The sequence below is a fragment of the Phaenicophaeus curvirostris genome, chromosome 1, assembly GCF_032191515.1.
Source record: "Phaenicophaeus curvirostris isolate KB17595 chromosome 1, BPBGC_Pcur_1.0, whole genome shotgun sequence".
NCBI lineage: Eukaryota > Metazoa > Chordata > Aves > Cuculiformes > Cuculidae > Phaenicophaeus > Phaenicophaeus curvirostris.
Window position 1 is genome coordinate 61432026 of NC_091392.1, and position 18155 is coordinate 61450180.

At 39.9% G+C, this 18155-nt stretch overlaps 1 protein-coding gene across 2 annotated transcripts in view; it reads left to right on the top strand.

Annotated features, from left to right (window-relative positions):
• Positions 1-18155, top strand: part of CHST11 (carbohydrate sulfotransferase 11) — a 174513-nt gene that overhangs the window by 67340 nt on the left and 89018 nt on the right. For both annotated transcript variants that reach the window (XM_069859808.1, XM_069859817.1), the window contains exon 2: positions 10764-10849. In XM_069859808.1, the coding sequence (XP_069715909.1) occupies positions 10764-10849 (86 nt within the window). The remainder of the gene's footprint in view (positions 1-10763; positions 10850-18155) is intronic.

Sequence of the window (18155 nt, forward strand, 5' to 3'; positions counted from 1 at the left end):
GTGCTTTGGAATATTTCAAAACTGCTGTTTTAGGGGATTCTTACATCTGAAAGCAATATTATCTGTGTTAAGCTCGTTGCTAACAGAGAGAGAATAGTGTGTGAAAGCAGCTTCCCAGTCTCTGTGTACAGATGTACAGATCCTGCTGGAAGAAGGCAGGAGAGCTTCCACAGTCTGATGGGGCTGGACATGGCCCAACAGTGCCCTGCAGACCTAAACCTGTCCTGATCCCAGTCAACTGAAGTGATTAGCAGCTGCTGGAAAACTTAAAGATCTTGCAAAGGGGCTGATTGTGTCTTTTTGCTTTGGTATTACTTGTTGTTTAGAAGTATTAAACAGAATAAATTCTTGGAATAAGACAGCAAAGTTTAGCTGTGTATTAATTATTAGTCGAGACATTTTGCAAATAGCTGAATTGGGCCTTACTGTCTGTGGTACTTTTTTTCCTTTTAATATCAGCATTTGGCCTTCACATTGCCAAGGAAATAGCATCCTTAATTTATAAGAGCTCATCTGCTTATCCAACAAGCTGCAGTCATAATCCTCTTTGCTGTAATGAATGACTGCTCTGGAAGTGATTACTGCAGGATTTCATACGTTCTTTCCCACTTATCAAATTGTTTAGTCTTCCTCTTTTGTGAAGAAAGTTATTGTTCATAAATCACAGGAAAGTATCAGGAGAATGTGATCATACTAAAAATATCAGGGGCACTGCTTCAGAGGTGGTAAATCTTGGTCCATCTGGACATGTTGCTGGGACAGAAACTATTTGTTTGATTTCTGTTTCTGTCAGGTCAGGTGTGCGTATGTGTGCATGCCTGAAGCTCAGAGACCAAAAGTTTGAATCTTTCATTGCTCCAGGTTAAAATATCTGCTGCAGCTCTATTTTCTATTCTGCTTGGCTTGTGAGAAGACTTGCTGTGCTTTTGGGTATATCCATAGCAAATATGATTTTGTGTTTCATCTTCAATGCACATCTGCTGAAGAACAGCAAAGGAACAGTAGCTGAAATAGACTACAGCTGCAGCAGCTGTCGTTTTCATTTTGACCATCATTCAAGATAAATGCTTTTAAAATTATAGCTTTCTAAAGAAACCTTCCTCCTTTAGAGGTTTTTCCACTCACTCCCTCTGGTTTTTTTTTTGGAGTGAGCTCACACATCATGTTTGTTAAGTAGACTGGTACTGACAGTGTAATGGAAGTAGTGAGAAATACGGAAAAAAAGAAATCTAGCTTCTCATTTTTTTAGTACAATGCAAATGTAGCTTTTTTTCCCCTGGACCTATATTTACACATTTTTTTGTTTCAAATTGTATCAAAGAGATGGGGTTATAGCCAACTATCTACAGGCTTGAAAACTAGGCTGATAAGAAGAAAACATTAGAGCATTCAGCTCTTTGCTATAAAGAGAGCCCTACGGCAGATGTGCCTGCTGATATTGCTATGGCGAGTACCTAGAAACTGGAGGGAGGCATGTTTGGAAACCTGTAGGCTTTCCCAGAAATTTTTGAGCCTTCCCAGATTTTTCATTTTGCAAAACACACGGTTAACTTGTTATGGAAAAGTAGGAAAAAGTGTAATACCCAAAAAAAGAATTTTTCCTTATATTTGATGTACTGTATCCACAGTGTTCCTTCATGCAAATTCATAAGGCACATATTTGTTTGTGAAATACATATAGTTAAAGTTGATCATAATTCTGTAGTTTTTTACTTCCTTTCTAGGAAGTTGAATTGAGAGCTAAAAAAACCCAAACAACCAAAAAAGGAAAGAAAGGAAACTTCTTAAGTTGATGTAAGTAGTAATAATAATAATATAAAACAATTTATTTAGGAAGACTTAGAAATAGGTCTGGGAGATAAGAAGTAGACCATTTCGATCAATACTTTGGGACATCTGTCTTTGCTAAGGGGTAGCATAAACCAGGGCATACACAGAGATTAGCAGGCAGCTGGGGTGATCATCGATCCATCCAGAACTGACCTGTGAAATTCTTTAATACCCCTGAATATGCATTTTGTCCTAGGGGGAATAAAGTTGTGTCAGAAAATTTCTGACCACGTTTAAAATAGTTTGGAGTTTGCACCCACAAAAACTTGCTGCATTTAAAAGCAGTGTATACACATGTATAATGAAGATAAACCAAACAAGGCTCTCTTCATGTGAGAAGTAAAGCCTGTGGAAAAGTCTCTTGATTTCGTTTTGTGGATAATTTCCTGAGATGCCTAAAGAAATTCTGTATGGATTAACATTTAAAAAAATTACTGGAAAAAAAATTGCTCATTGTTCATTAAGAGGAAAGATGTTGTGCTAATTTATGCCACATGCAATGTCTGTAGGGTGGCCAAGGATCTAAGTCTCTGCATAATTTCACCCAAGGATATTAACTTCCCCACTGTGCCCAATTAAAACTATTCCCATGCTAATCTGAGAACAAACAGGAGAAAATACAAATTTATTTCTGGAAATCTGTCTAAAGCAAAAAGTAATTAAACATTTCTCTATTCTTCGGAGGGCTTTTACAACCTTTGTAATTAGTGATTAGAGCTTAGAAACAAATGTTAAGATTCGTTTCCTTGCTGTGCCAGATTTATTTCATGTAACTTCAGCCCTCCACCCAGCCAGGCATGCTGGTCAGTGGAAAGGAGGGAAGCCACCTCCAGAAGCATGTGGGGCAACCTGTCTCTGCAGCTGTGGCTCTCTGCTAATTGTAGGAGCTTAAAAAGAGTTGCTTAGAATAGTCTTCTTGCTTAGTAAATGAATGGAAGTTTTTAACCTCTTTACCCCTCGGTGTTTCTGATCTGTGAACTGTAGCCTGTTACTTTGCTGGTCCATGGTCCAAGCCGTAATCATTTCACTAAGGTGTGACCTCGTCTTTGTTTTTCATCCATCACTTTTTTGGTATCTATCCACTGTCTTATTTCAGGAAGTCACTCTGGTACATGAGCAGGAGTGGAAACAGCAGGAGAGAGTAAGATGTACATATAGAATTAGTATTGCTAAACTAAAATATATAATAGTATCTTATTCCTCAGGAGGAGTTCTACAACATCCAGCTTTTGGGATTGTTTATTTGCTATGTGCATAGAACACCCAGCTCAGCAGGGTCTCTGGTTTGTCCGTGATGCATAGCGGTGTTACATGTGGTAAGGTGCTCTGGCCACAGACTTTTTTGCTCATTTCTCATGCTGTGTTTCTAGTTACTGTCTGGTGTAAGGCAAAATCCTGTTCTCCATTAACACAGAGAATATGAATTATCTTGGTTTCTGCATTTAAGACTTTAGCATGCTCATACACAATACCTAGTCTTACTTTTTAAGGAAAAAATAGATCTGCCAAGCTCCAGCAAAGAAAGCTGCACTTTTGTCATAAGAAAATAAAACAGACCAGACAAGAATTTAGTCATAAATCCTTGTACCTGTGGTCTCCGGATAAAGGACTGATAATTTAGTATAAAATCCTGAGCTGAATGCAGCGAAGCACAAGGCCCCAGATGTCACAAGATGTTGCTATCAATCCGTTGATCTTTGTGAACTGCAGCTGAAGGATTAGTGTTTGTAAATCATTGCGGAGAGAGCTATCTAATAGTTCCTTACTGAGGCTCTGGAGCCAGTGCTGGGTGACAGCATTTGCATTCGCTCCTCATGCTTCTCATTACTGATTAAAAATTAACCCTTTCATACCATTTGATGTCCTTAGCCTGATTAGTCTATGGAAGGGAGCATAGGAATTTTAATGAAGTTTGAACTAAGGTAGTCTTTTTGTCAGTGAGTTTCTAATTTTGTCTGCAGTTTGGACTTGGCTGAAGTGAAGTCTTGCAGAGCAGATTGTTGTCAATTACTATGGAAGGCTCATTTTTGTGAAGCAGAACGAGCTGGTTACTAATGACAAGCTTGTTCAGCATGATTTTAACCAAGTGTCTGAGTGATATGTGGACAGGGTGTTCCAAATTGCAAAACATTCAGTCCAGGAGCCTCTGACGAACTCTAGAAAAGGGCTGCTTCCTAGGGTCAGTTACTTCGACTTTGCCCTGAGTATTTTCGTTCTTGAAGGGTTTTGCGTGTGCAAAATATTGTCAAATTGAGCCTTGTTTGCATTCTGATGCGACCAGTTTACCCTGAACCTAATTCTTGCTGGTACAGCTGGAGCAGTAGTTTTATAACACCATTCACAGACATACACTTATGATTGAGTTATGGATGTCTCAGTGTCTCTGAGGTGTTTATTGTAGTATTTGAATGTGTATTTCAATGCTCCATCCTGTATACCCAATGGAATTAATTTTCTGTGCTGCTTTGGGGTCGTAGCAGAAGTCTATGCGAGCATTTGGAGGACAAACCATGCCCGAATCTTTAGCTGAAGAGAATCTCGAAGCCATCAGTATGGATATAATTAATTATTCTTACTTTGTTTTAGATAAGTTTTAAGGACAGTAGATTATTTAAACATGACTAGAGACTCCAAAGATGTAAGTAACTGTTTCAATGCTGCTATCTTGCCTGGGCCAAATGGCACTGATTTTTCTGTCTAGACTGGGTCGTGTTTAGGTGAATGTTCAGCCCTAATTCAGTTGTTTACAGCTCTAGGAGAAGGTACTAGGTTATGTACTTGCACTTTGCTGTCAGTGGGGTGCTCCATGGAATGCATTAACCCTGGCCTGAAATTGGGGGCAGTTGGACAGCAGTGTTAGCTGGAAAGCAATGTACTTCAGCCAAAAGAAGCAAGCAGACTGCTGTCAATTTCAATCTTTCATACAGAAATCACATCAGAAGAGAAATGAAATAAAAAAAAAAAGGAATAAAAGAAATGAAATTAAAAAAAAGAGAGAAATAAAAAAAAAGGAATATATTTGACTTTTTTTCTTCAAAACAAGAACAGGATCCCATCTTCCACTGGAGTCTCAGCATGCTGCTGTGAATGCATACTTTTTCTTCAGCGAGTCTACTTGTATCCCAAATAGATGGAATGAATTATGTATATCAGCTTTAAGCAATGCTGTATTAGCGAATTTTGTCTTTGTACTTTATACCAATGTAATGGAAAGTTAAATATTAATATGTCCTCAGAACTTTTCTCAAATATTTGTAATAAGAGGCAGTTAATTTAAGAGGCAGTGAACAGAGGTAAAGTTTTTACATTTGATCCTAATTATCGTGCAAGAAATTAGAATGGTCCAAGCAAAGTAAATTAAATGTTACAGTTGCTAGATATCAGTTTGGAGACTTTTATTCACCACAAGTCTTGGAAATGGGAGCTTCTGACATTTACAGGATTGTAGGATGGTAGTAATGTAGGTGGCTGCTGAGTGCACACACGTAGCAATTGAAATGTCACTCGTTTGTCCCCGTAAGTCCAGTAGAAGAAGTGACAATTATTTTGTGTGTCCCTTCCCACGGAGTCTCCTCTGTTACTTGATCCCACACAAGCTTGTGAAAAATGGTTTAATTTGCCCTTCTGAGACTTTGTGAGAAGTTGACCTTTATGGTTTTAAATCTCCGAGAGTCTTGGTTCCCAGGATTTCTACCACCCCACCCTCTGGCTTTCTCTTCTGTCTAGACAGTCCCAGTGTTCACATATCTTTTCAGGCTAGTAATCTCTCAAGAGAAGCACCACCATGTCTTCTCTCTCAGTTTCTCTGTAGCTCCTGAAAGGGAGACACAGAAATTGCATTGATATGGCTTCTTTTAGTATTTTCTCATATCATTGGTCATTCTTTGGGAATATCAGAGGTCTCCGATGCTGGCACAGGGTCTTTGTATTACAGATTACTAAGTACATTATAAATGCTTTCTGCCTAGTAGAAATGACAACTTAAACCTAGTTCATGTATTTCTATATGAATGATCTTCAGTCTCTGAAATATCAAACAGAAAAATGAAGACTTTATACCATGCCTGCCTTCCTGCCCACCTGTGTCCATTATTCTGGGCTTTGTTGTCTTGTATTTTTGGCTAGATTCAAGCAGAAGGTGATATTCCCTATCGTAAATATCAACATCTTGTATGTGCTTTGTCATGTGCATTTACTCTGTCACTTGTAACCCTTCCTCTGCCATCAAGTGTTCAGCATCTGGGGGAACCTGGGGAAGAGATGCTGGTAAATACATTGAATGTTGCACAATGGCAGGAATTTCAAAGGCTACCTGGCCTTGATGATGACCTGCAAGCTTTCCGTATGCTACCAAACTCTGCCTTTCCAAAGTCTGTGTTTAGTTTGAAGGGTCTAAATTTTAATTCATGGTCATATAAGGGCTTGAGACTGTGGCAAAGCCACTGAACATTTTTTCTGCACAGATACTAGAAGTTTTGGCTGAAGAGCGCTGTGTTTTTGTGCTCAGGGCACTGTAATTCACAGGTCAAATTCCTGTTCTGGTGGTCTAAATAGAGTTTTCTATAAGTTGTGCATGGATGCTTCTGTTCTGAGATAATTTAAGGCCTGCATATGTAGTTTCCTTCTCTGTGTGTGTATATATACACACACAAAAAATGTATATATATATACACAGATGATGATTATGTCGATAAGCTTTCAATTCAGCAGGACTGTTTATATTTGTCTCTTGAGAAAGTGAAATTTTGGTGCCTAGATAACATGTTTTCCAGACTTGCTATTAAATTAATGAATAGGTTTTAACAACGTGGGCCAAGATTGCATTTTGTGCAAATCATTCCTAGAGGTGGAAGAAAGGTCTTGTTCTTACAGCTCTGGTATTTAACTAGCAAACTAACAATTCAGTCAGTTGCTCACAGTCCTGGCAAAATTCAGGAGACTACTGATTTTGCTGCAGTTGCAGTATTAACATGACTCTTTAATCATTAAAGGCATTTAATGCTGCTGTCATCTGCTTCACACACTTAGTGTGCATGAATGTGATAGTTTAATCAGTTCTTGGAGCCATGCATATGGAATACTTATCATTAGATTATAATTAACTGTAATTATGAATGGAGATCAGCCCAAGCCATAAACCTAAATTTAGGTATTTGCTATGTTAATAAGAAGATTTAGTGATGATAACAGGCTTGATTTTTTAAATTTTCACTACTACAATAGTGTGATGGAGTCTTAGTGAAAGTGTTGTTAAAATTAGTATAGCTGCAGTTAATGTCCATGTGACAGTTTTCTTACTGCAAATTGCTATAGATGAGATCCAAGTCCAAAAGGTCATGTCATTCACATAATGAAATGGTGCCTCAGAGAAGCTGAGACAGTAGTAAACAAGCACTAAGAGGCGAGTTTGTCCACAGGCAGTGAGTGCTTTGAACTATTAATAAACATTCCTGATAGTTACTCACGTAAGAACAATTTTGCAAAAGGTGTGAGTGGGATTTCTGCTGAGGAAAGGGAAGTGTTCCCTTTTATTTTGATGCTGCAGTTAAATTCCATGTACAAGGATTTTCCAGGTGTGCACAGAGGTGCTGCACACAGCTGCACCCAGGGCATGCTGTTCTGGACACTGATAAATAGAGAACTGAGTGCTGTGTTGAGCTGCTATGTTGTTATACTAACTCTACAGTCTTCTTCTAAAGGCTTTATTGAAAACAAATAAACCAATTAAGCAATATTGGGAATCATAAAAAAGATTTAATGGCTTCTGTGACTAAGGTTCTACATTAGCATTTAGCTTTTGCTGGGAAGACCATTGCTTTCATTTGTTTGTTTGTTTACATCTGGGAATCAAATCTTGCACATTGTGCAAATAATTTAATCGTTATGGTTGTTACTGCTGCATATAAAGTGTTGCTGTGTTAATACCTGCTGGTTAAGTGAAGCAGGAAGGGATATATTTACACACGCTACTGTTTACTGTATTTAATAGAAATGAAATGAAAAGTGAAGTGATAAATTGGGGAACAACACGCTAGAATTATTCTTCATTTTTGGAACAAGAAATTAGTGTTTGAGGATCCTTGTTTATCACAGTCTAGTGACCTGGTCACATTCTCCATTCTCCTTTTCCCCATTCTTTGTTTTTTTGAAATGGAAACAATATGTTTTGCTGTTGACTGGAAAGCTCCATATTTGAAAGTTTTCTTGTAATGGTGAGGGGGCTACAAATCATTTTTCAAAGCATCTCTGGACAGAGTTCCTAGTACAAGAGCATGGAGGGGAATAACTGAAGGGGACGAGATGGGCAGAAGCTCTGCACTTAGAATGGCTTTTGGATGTCCCACACATTCACTTCAATTTTTTCCTTCTGAACCACTTCCAGACACTGGAAGCTGACATTACTCATGCAAAATCTTTTTAAAGCTTTAACTGTTTTAAACACTTTGTAAGTTAACTTTTGAAAAGGCACGTTAGTACAAAACAAAAGGAATCACAGTAGTTGGCTTTGTGACTGAAAATGCTAAGAAGTTAGTCAGGTGTTTTAAATGTAAGTTAAAATTACAGCCTTTGGGAACATTACAATCCTAATTGTGAAGAAAATTAAAACATTTAGCTGGTTTTTTCGTAAAGCGTGTGTGTCTGACTCCTGCCACAAAACAATCTCTCTTTGTTGAGGGGAGAAGCAACATTATCAACATTATTAGATAATTAACTTCAATTAAGAAACAGATATGAAGTGAATCTGTTATGTTACCAGGCTGGAATTGTATTCAGTTTTCTGTGGTTCATACTGCTTGACATATCAATTATGATTGTGTATTGGTCCTCTGTATTAAAACATTGCTTGACTGTATTCTCTGACTCTTGGCTTGAAGCCTGCAATATCATGTCTGCAAGGGATCAGCCCAGAACTGTTGCTGCAGGACACTTCAGTAGTTTCTGGCTGCAAAACATGGCAAGTGGTGGTAAAAGTATGCCTGACTCTGCTTTCATGCCTTTGAATTCCCAGCAGGAATATCTCTTCTTTCCTTTTGGTTATGTCTTAATTAAAGCTTCAAAAGTCAAATCTCCCCTTGCTGCAATGCCAGTTGCGGGCTTCTGATTGCCTGATGCTCTTTCCATAGTTAGCAGAGCAAGCTGAGGCAGAGGAGTGTTTGCAGAGCATGATGTGGGCCATGTGAGATTAGAAGGACCAGCAAGCTCTTGTTTCCTTCCTGACTGTAGAGAGGGGTAGCAGCTGAATGACTTCTTATATAGACTTTTATGGCCCCAAAGGTATAACTTGAAACTAATTATCTCTGCGCCTGCGAGGGCTCAGATCAATGTCTCTCCTGAAAACACTTGATCATCCAAAATTCTCCTTGATCAGACCATTGACCAAGCTTTTGGCTTGAAAACTTGCTGGTCTCCAACCATAGCATATCTTGATTTTTAGATCAGTCCAATATTCAGTTGCAATATGTGGAGCAAGAATCATAGAATGGTTTAGGTTGGAAGGGACCTTAAAGGTCATCCAGTTCCAACTCCCCTGCCATAGGCAGGGACACCTTCCACTAGATCAGGCTGCCCAAAGCCCCATCCAACCTGGCCTTGAACACTTCCAGCAATAGGGTATCCACAACCTCCCTGGGCAACCTGTTCCAGTGCCTCACTATCGTCATCACAAAATCACTAGGTTGGAAAAGACCTCCAGGATCATTGAGCCCAACCGTTCCTATCAACCACAAAACCATGTCCCTGAGCACAAAGAAGAACTTCTTCATAATGTCTAATCTAAATCTTCCCCCTTCCAATTTAAAACCATTCCCCCTAGTCTTGTCACATCATGCCCTTGTATGAAGTCCCTCTCCAGCTTTCCCGTAGCCCCCCCATTCAGGTACTGGAAGGCCGCTATAAAGTCTCCCCAGAGCCTTCTCTTCTCCAGCTGAACAACTCCAACTCTCTCAGCCTGTCCTTGTATGGAAGGTGCTCCAGCCCTCTGGTCATCTTCATGACCCTCCTCTGGGCTTGTTCCAGCAATTCCATATCCTTCTTATCTTGGGGGTTCCAGACTGGACATAGTACACTCCAGGTGTGGTCTCACAAGAGCAGAGTAGTGCGGCAGAATCACCACCATTGACCTGCTGGCTGTGCTTCTTCGGATGCAGCCCAGGTTACAGCCTTCTGGGCTGTGAGTGGACATTGCCAGCTCATGTTGAGCTTCTCATCAATGAGCACCCCCAAGTCCTTCTCCATTAGGCTGGTCTCAATCACATCATCCCCCATACTATATTGAAAACATGGATTGTCCCGACCCAGGTGTAGGACCTTGCATTTGACCTTGTTGAACCTCATGAGGTTCACAGAGGCTCGGTTCTCCAGCTTGTCCAGGTCCCTCTGGATGACATCCCATTCTTCTGGTGTGATTTCTGCACTACTTAGCTTGGTGTTTTCTGCAGATTTGCTGAGAGTGCAGCAGTGGTTGACTGTGTGTGCATCATGTACGGCTGAGTATCCGTTCTAGAAAAACCCAAAGCTTTAAAATCAGATATTTTAATATTAAGATCCTGTATGTTTCTGTATTTAGGCTGAGAAGGTCAAACATTATATAGGAATATATAGGAATCCATCTGATTCCTCTGTGATAATTAGAGAAGCAGGTACATAGCACTACTGAAAATAGTGTTGCTTTGGTCCCTGTACTTGAAGTTTTGGGTACCCAACCTGGAAATTGTTGGGTAGCAGCTTTTATTACAGTGGTATCAGAGAGCTTTTTTATTTTAGTAAATTCTACAATAGATAAAGAAATCAGCTCTCGGACAGTTAAGAATCAAGATGCAACACTATCTAGAATTCCTTGATGTGTTGGAAAATCTCTTTTTGCTGTAGGTATTGCATTAGGTTACTGCTAACCAATATTGCTAACCTGTATTAATTTTGATTTCCCCTTGCAGTAATGCGTAGAAATCCATTTGGGATGGACATTTGCTGCCGGAAACGATCCAGAAGCCCACTCCAGGAACTGTATAATCCCACCCAGGTGAGTGTCTCATGTCCATGATCAAACTTCCCAACCCAGCATTCGAATGCAATCTCTCTTGAAGGCATTTTGGTTTGATTTTTTTGTCATTTATATGCAGCTGCTGCCTTCACCTTGGAGAACTGATCCTGGGACCTGCAGAGCTTAGCCATAAAGTTCTACAGTTTGAGCTAATGGCCTGATTTTTAAAGATTTTTAGTTGTCTAATGATGCAGGCTCCTCTAAATTTTTTTTAGTACTTAAAAGCTTTAAAAACTTACCTTTTAGATCTAGCTAGAATCTGAGGCATTGTAACTTAACCTGTCTATAACACAAAGAGTGGCTGGGAGAGGTGAGAGAATGTGGCATCATGTACATGAAACAGGGAGTGTGGTAAGACTGCAAGTTGCAATAATAATAAATTAATATAATCTATATGGTTTTCAAGTAGCTAGCTGCCCTTCCTGTCCTGGTTCATTGCTGGTATAGAGTCTAGACAAACACAGTAGCTCGTACTCTTCCTTATACTGTGAGCTATTTAACACTTGACAGTCTTTATGGGACTGGGGGATAAATCTCAGCTAGAGTTCTTCTTGTGACAAGCAGCACAGGAAAGCTACCTGAAATTTGTGCTCCTCATCACTCCTTTAGCTTAATTTATTCCCTACATGTGGGCTGAATTGGCACATTCAGGAGTAGCTTTTCCTGTTGGCAGCCGAGAGGAAGTGCTGCCATTGAGAGAAAATGCCAGCTGACTATTAAACGTATTTATTAAGGTTTAACAACTGCCTATTATATACTTATCTATCAATGAATACATTGAGTTTTACTAAATCGGCTATTATGGAAAGTGACTATCCCAATAAATCTAACTTGTTAGATTTAACAAGCCAGTAAATGTTTTAAATACTATTTGATTATGAAGAGACTCACTATATAGTGTGCAAAATGAAGTCTAAGTGATTTAAAGTATTTATATGAAGAATTGACAACAACCCAAAGGTATGTGATATCTGTTATGTAGTGCAGTAAAGCTCCATTTGCTCAATAGTGTTGTTTTTATGAACATAGGCTGGCTTTTTAATTCAATTTGAATTCTGTGCATGGCTAGGAACATGAGTTTATCATACTAATATACTGGCCTTTATTGACTATTATGGGAGTTAGCATTGCATAAATGGAAAGTGCATGTAAAAGCCCTGAAGAGGAACAATCCAGTGCTACAAAGGAAAAACTATTAGCATTTACAGGTTAAATTTAAAGCCTCTTTACAGATGCTCAACAAGGGCAGGTGAGGGAAAAGAGACTGACTGAGTGATTATTCTCTCTGAGATCTGCTGTGTGTCAGTCAAAACCTCCTTGCTCTTTAACATCATTAACGGCCATCCCATAAGAAAGAAACATCCCTATCCGTTCAAGGGACGTAATCCCAGAACCCTTGCAAGTCTTGTCAGCTGAAAAGATTTCCTGAGCTTCATAAAGCAGGGGACACAGTTGGCAGCTCCTTCACTGCTGCTTCTTCCTTTCTATGTGCCCTGACCAAGCAAACCTTTAGCACCCTTTTCCAGGCTTGCGTATAAGCCAGCCAGAAGTCAATGTTTGAGGAAGTGAGGGAGTTCTGGCAGACAGTGTTGAATTAAGCAGATGACATTTTTTACACTGAAATGTTTCCATCAGCTTGCTGACATCAGTTCTTATCAGGCCTTTAGGTTTTGCTCCTTTCTGTGTTCTTGGGTAGTGCTTGTTTGTTTGTGGATGAGGCTTTGCATGCTGCACTCGACCCTAGAGGGGACTGACCAGGTCAGGCAAGCAGGGAATCACAGAATCATAGAATTGTTAAGGTTGGAAAACAGTAGCAAGAAAAGGCAATGAGTAGAGGCTGCCATAGAAGACAACAGATGACCCCTAGCGTATTACTTTAGCTATGTGGGCCTCCTTTCTTTTTCAATTTTTTCCCAAAGAGATGTCTAGCTGACCATTCTCAAGGTGGTAGGTTAGAGACTAGTCTGTATTCTGGCAGTAGAGTGCTTGTTCCTCAAGAATGCATAAGTACTTGTAAGGGTGGCTGGGATAGAGATCGGACCCCTAATCTTTCTGGATGAAGCAGTTGTGAACAGCTGTTTACAAAGTCAGATCAGAAGTCAATCTATAAAAAATATGCAAAAGACGTTTTTGCCAAAATAGCTCTCTTACTGATGCAGATAATGAAAATCCTGGTTAGATCTATAACTCTTGACTACCAGAACCTGTTGGACTCCTGGTCTTGTGAACCCACATTTTTCTCCTGGGTTCCAATGGCTGTGTGCTCTCATAGGAACTCTTTGGCAATCAGTTTAGCTTCTTTAGACGAACAGTGGAGCTGATGGAGCAGGTATTTGTAGTTCAAAGGAATTTATATTTATTATATTTATAATACAAACACTAGATTTAGGCTGCTGAAAGATGCCCTGCAGCTATGGCTTTTGACTACCAAGCTAGTGGAGGTGTGATTTTTTAAGGGTAGGAAACTTTAAATATCTAGTGTGCCTTTGTGCAAGTTTTTTACATGATACTGTATAATGAGAGAGCCCAACTTTGTGTTGCCATCTTCTGCTGTGCAGAGTGCAGCATATATTTTACATGCTTCTCGTGTCCTTGAATAGGCAGCACTGTGCAACGATGACTAATACTGCTGCTGTTCCCAAGATCAGCCCAAGAACACCTGAGAGAGGTGGGCAAGGGAAGAGCCTCTGTGGAGGTCCCTGCTTTGGGGTTGTACTGAGGGCCCCATACAGTTTTACATGAAATGTACTCCTAGCTGTTCCCTGTCAGGGGAGAGGAGAGTTTGGAAATCTATTAAAATAGGTGCTAGAAAGGGTCAATACCCTCTTGAATTTAAAATGCTATGGTTTGACATGAATAAGGGTTTTTTACTGTGTGTTCAGCATCAGGTTGCACTACCCTCGTAAACCCAGATGGAGACAGGTTGATTTACACCAGCTGAGAATTTGACTGTGGGTATTTACTGTGTTGACATGTAACAGCCTCTCTGATCCTGCACTGTTTTGTTTCCTTCTGTGGAGTTGTTTGACTTGTTTGCAAATGCCATCATTTGTCTCTTGAATCTCTTTTTGGCTTGGTAAATGGTTATGGAAAGGAAAGAGAAAGAAAAGAATAAAAGAAAAAGGAAAAAAAAACCTCTCCAAAACAGAAAGGAAGATTTGGCTTGAGTAAATGCAAATGTAGCAGTGATCTGGAGGTGATTGAAAGGGTGGATTTGTAAGAGTTGAATACTAGAATTACAGTCAAATTTTCAGTGGACCGTTCATAATTCTTCACATGTTTGTGGAGAAGGACAGCACAAATGGGTGGAGATAGCACTGAATTAGGGCTAGAGAATGTCCATGATGAATCCCATGTGTTACTTGTGACTTAGATGAGCGTCTGGCCTTGTGATTATTGTAAAAGTAGGAAGAACACTTTTGCTCCTTTCCCTGTTGTAACAGGACAGAATGTGGTAAGTACATTTGTCTGTGGACAAAAGATTTCTTCTCTAGGGCTTTCACTGCAGGGTTTTTCATGATTGCTAATATACTGTGACAAAAAGAAAAATCAATGTAACTGAACTGGATTTACACCAAGTAAGTAGATTTCCAGGCTGTGGTCTCTCCATGCGTGGAAGGCTGTGTGCAGCATGTATTTGAGACCCTATTAATTTTTTTTTCCCTTTCATTTTCAGGTAGAGGTTTAGTAATAAGGTGCAGAGCTACCTGTGACAAATTTTGAGGGCTGGAATGGACCGTTACTTTAATGAATTCATTAAAAACCCAATTTGGACTTGTATTAAGCAGAACTGTCTTCCTTCACACATAGTTGTAAATGAAAAGAGAAAGATAATTCAACACACAGCAAGTAGCAAAGGAGAAAATCTAACTGTAACTGAACACAGATTAAGAGCTTTGCAGGAACGTGACATAAGCTTGCACTGTATCTTGGGTGGGGTGGTTTTTTGTATATGAAACCCCAGGAATTTAAGAATATGGGTAAACAAATATTTGCAGGACATATTCTTAGAAGGCAACGTGTACATCTGTGTCTTGTAATTTTTTTGACTCTGTACAGCACTACCGCTCCAAAAATAACAGATAATTATGGACCAGCCTGTGAGCTGGAGTCGCTAGAAGTTCAGAGTTGGCCAACATCGTACTTCAGGCTTGCACACTATAGCAGTTAACATCGGTCAGTTTGATGCAATTAATGTGCTGCTAAATTACAAGGAATTGCAAACCAAAATAGACCAAATGTTAAAGCAACAAGAAATAATTACATCTTTAAAGTTAGAATTTATCTTCTGGTTGTCAAGATTAACACTTAACTCTCATTAAATACAGGCTGCATCATTGTTTGATCTAACTATCTAGACTGCTGAGAGGAACACAGCAGAGATGCAATCCTGTATCTATTAAGATCCAAACCCAAGGAGGAGTTTGTTTCTAGTTTAACATTGCCTGACTTGAATTCATGAGTCCACGTGACTTTTTCACTAAAGGTCACAGTTTGCTATTTGTTGCTTGCCTTTTTAAACACATTTTTTTTTGTCAAGGAGATATATTTTTAGTTGGCTGCTTTTGGTGTAGCTGAAGTCAGAGTGCCTGGTCATTTCCTAAGCCTGGTGAGTCAAAGCTGTGGGCCTTATATTGCCCTTGTGTTACGAGTTACTGTTGGGCTGCTTTGGAGCCGTTGTTCCGAAATAGCTCGTTTCTTTTCATAGAATCATAGAATAACCAGGTTGGAAGAGACCCGCCAGTCATTGAGTCAAACCATTCCTATCAAACACTAAACCATGCCCCTCAGCACCTCGTCCACCCGTCTACCCGTGCCTTAAACACCTCCAGGGAAGGTGACTCAACCACCTCCCTGGGCAGCCTATTCCAGTGCCCAATGACCCTTTCTGTGAAAAATATTTTCCTAATGTCCAGCCTGAACCTCTCCTGGCAGAGCTTGAGGCCATTTCCTCTTGTCCTGTCCCCTGCCACTTGGGAGAAGAGGCCAGCACCCTCCTCTCTACAACCTCCTTTCAGGTAGTTGTAGAGAGCAATGAGGTCACCCCTCAGCCTCCTCTTCTGCAGGCTAAAAAACCCCAGCTCTCTCAGCCGTTTATTCCCTCCTTCCCACGAAGTGAAAGGATGAAAGTGAGTTGTTGCCTTGCAGGCAGTGTTTATACATCCTCAGCTGCTTCAGGCCACAAATGATCCTTTTTTAGACCTGCTGCGTGATTAATCATGACTTGAGGTGTCTGGATAACATCAGCAAACATCGACCTAGTTCAGCCCACATATCTCAACTTTCATCTGAGTTGGTAACTTCCTATTTTCAGCTGATTTCTGCTCAATAGGATAACTCTGTGGGCAGTTATACCAGGTCCTGGACATATGTTTGTGGTGAGCTTCATGGTCCAAGATCTATGTATGTATCGTCTACAGCACTTTTAGCGAAAGGTCCAAGTGCTTAAAACCTGATGTTTCTGCCCTTGGTGTTCCTGAGGTGATGAGCACTGTGTAGTTTGTTTTTGTGTGCTACAGATTCTTGTTCTTAGAAATGCAAGAATGAAAGGTCAGAGCATTGAATAGGAGGAAAAGTCCAGTTCTCCTGCTGTTTATCTCTAGCAGTACGTGGCCAGGACAGACTACAAGGAGGATAAACAGCTCATGATGCTGTGCTACTGCACAGCAACCTGTTGTTTTCAAGAATTTCCTGAGCCAGATTTATTAGCCACATCATGCCAAAAGAGCCTGAGATGCCAGACAATTACTCTATCAAAAGAGGGGGGGCAAAAATGTGGATCTCCAAAGTTACTTCCCAATTTGAGTAAGACAAGAAGATTACACTAGCACTATACACCAGTGATATACACAACTTTTTCTCCATTTTTCACATACGTATGTGCTGTGTGTCAATTTTCTTCCAGGGCCAGCAATACAGGTGTCCTGATGTGAGCTTTGGAGTATGGGAAACACTGCAACTTATCTAAATAGTAATACAGTAGAATTTATTGATGCTTTGTAACTGAGACGATGGTCATAAATACATATCTGTCCTTTAGGCCAAGAAATGGCCCAAAAGTTTTGCCAGTACTGAAAAGATATGTTGTGTGATTAATGCTGATCTTTGTAGGCAAATCTATGCAGATAACAGCCTGGTAAGTGCAGCTTATAATCAGAGTATTTGGTTGAACATAGTTTAAAAGCTTCTTAACGGAAAAGAGCAGGATAGAGAGGGAAGAAAAGTCAATGTACGATGCCAAAGTTTGGGTATGTGCTCCTGTTGGTAAACAACAAGTTTATATCTAATTAGCCTCCCTTGCCACAGCAAAATGCCTGCTGATGAAAGAGGAGCTAATTGATATACTCCACATCTGTGGATGACTTCTTATGCAAAGACATTGCTTGCTGTCGTGCTTGGAAGTCATAAAACAGCAGCTGGCCTGGGATGAAATATTACATTAACCTTAGCAGAAAAATTGCACTAGTGTGAATGCTTTGTTATTAATTACTGGTTACAAATGATAAGAGCCTGTTTTAGATGCTGGGGAAGAAATGACTCAGGGAGGGTTTCAGGTACAGTGTGCTTCATAGATCATTCATTGTGACATGATGGATGACTTTGTAAGTCAAGAGGAATTAATCAAACAAGAATGTACAGTAACTACCAGCACTCAAGGCCAAAATTATCCCCGGGACATGCTCATTCAAGTTACTACATTGCATTGGGATGAATTTTTGGGCACCTGTGTTTAATGAAAGACTTGTTACCTGCATGAAATTAAAAAATATAGTTGTCATTCAAAATAGCTCTGATTTCCTTGATAGGATAAAGCAGCAGCAGGGACACCTCTGTTGAATTTCTCCAGTGCTTGACTCATAGTTTATTGTTTTGAGAGCGTATGAGTATCAATATAAAGGCTTTCTGGAGACATAAAAGTATTAGAAGAAATATTTAATATGCAGGAGACACGGCCAAAACCCAAAAGGTTTGTATGTGTTGAAGGCGAAAGAGGATAACACACCTTTCAGAAGTAGGTATCTGTATGGAATGTGTGGGCTCCCTGTTAGACAAGCACTTGGGCAGCTGAGTGGAGAGAAGACCTGGACTTCAGTAATTTGCCTGCTGCCATTCAGCATCAGTAAGGCCTTTTGTATTTAATTGTCTCCAAATTGAGCCTCTGGTGACCTGAATCATGTTTTTTCGGTCAGGTGCTTGATCTGAGCTGAGTAATATTCATATAGGACACCTGCCTTTTCCTCCGCATTAAGTTCATTTTTTTCCTCCTCAATTTAAAGTTACATAC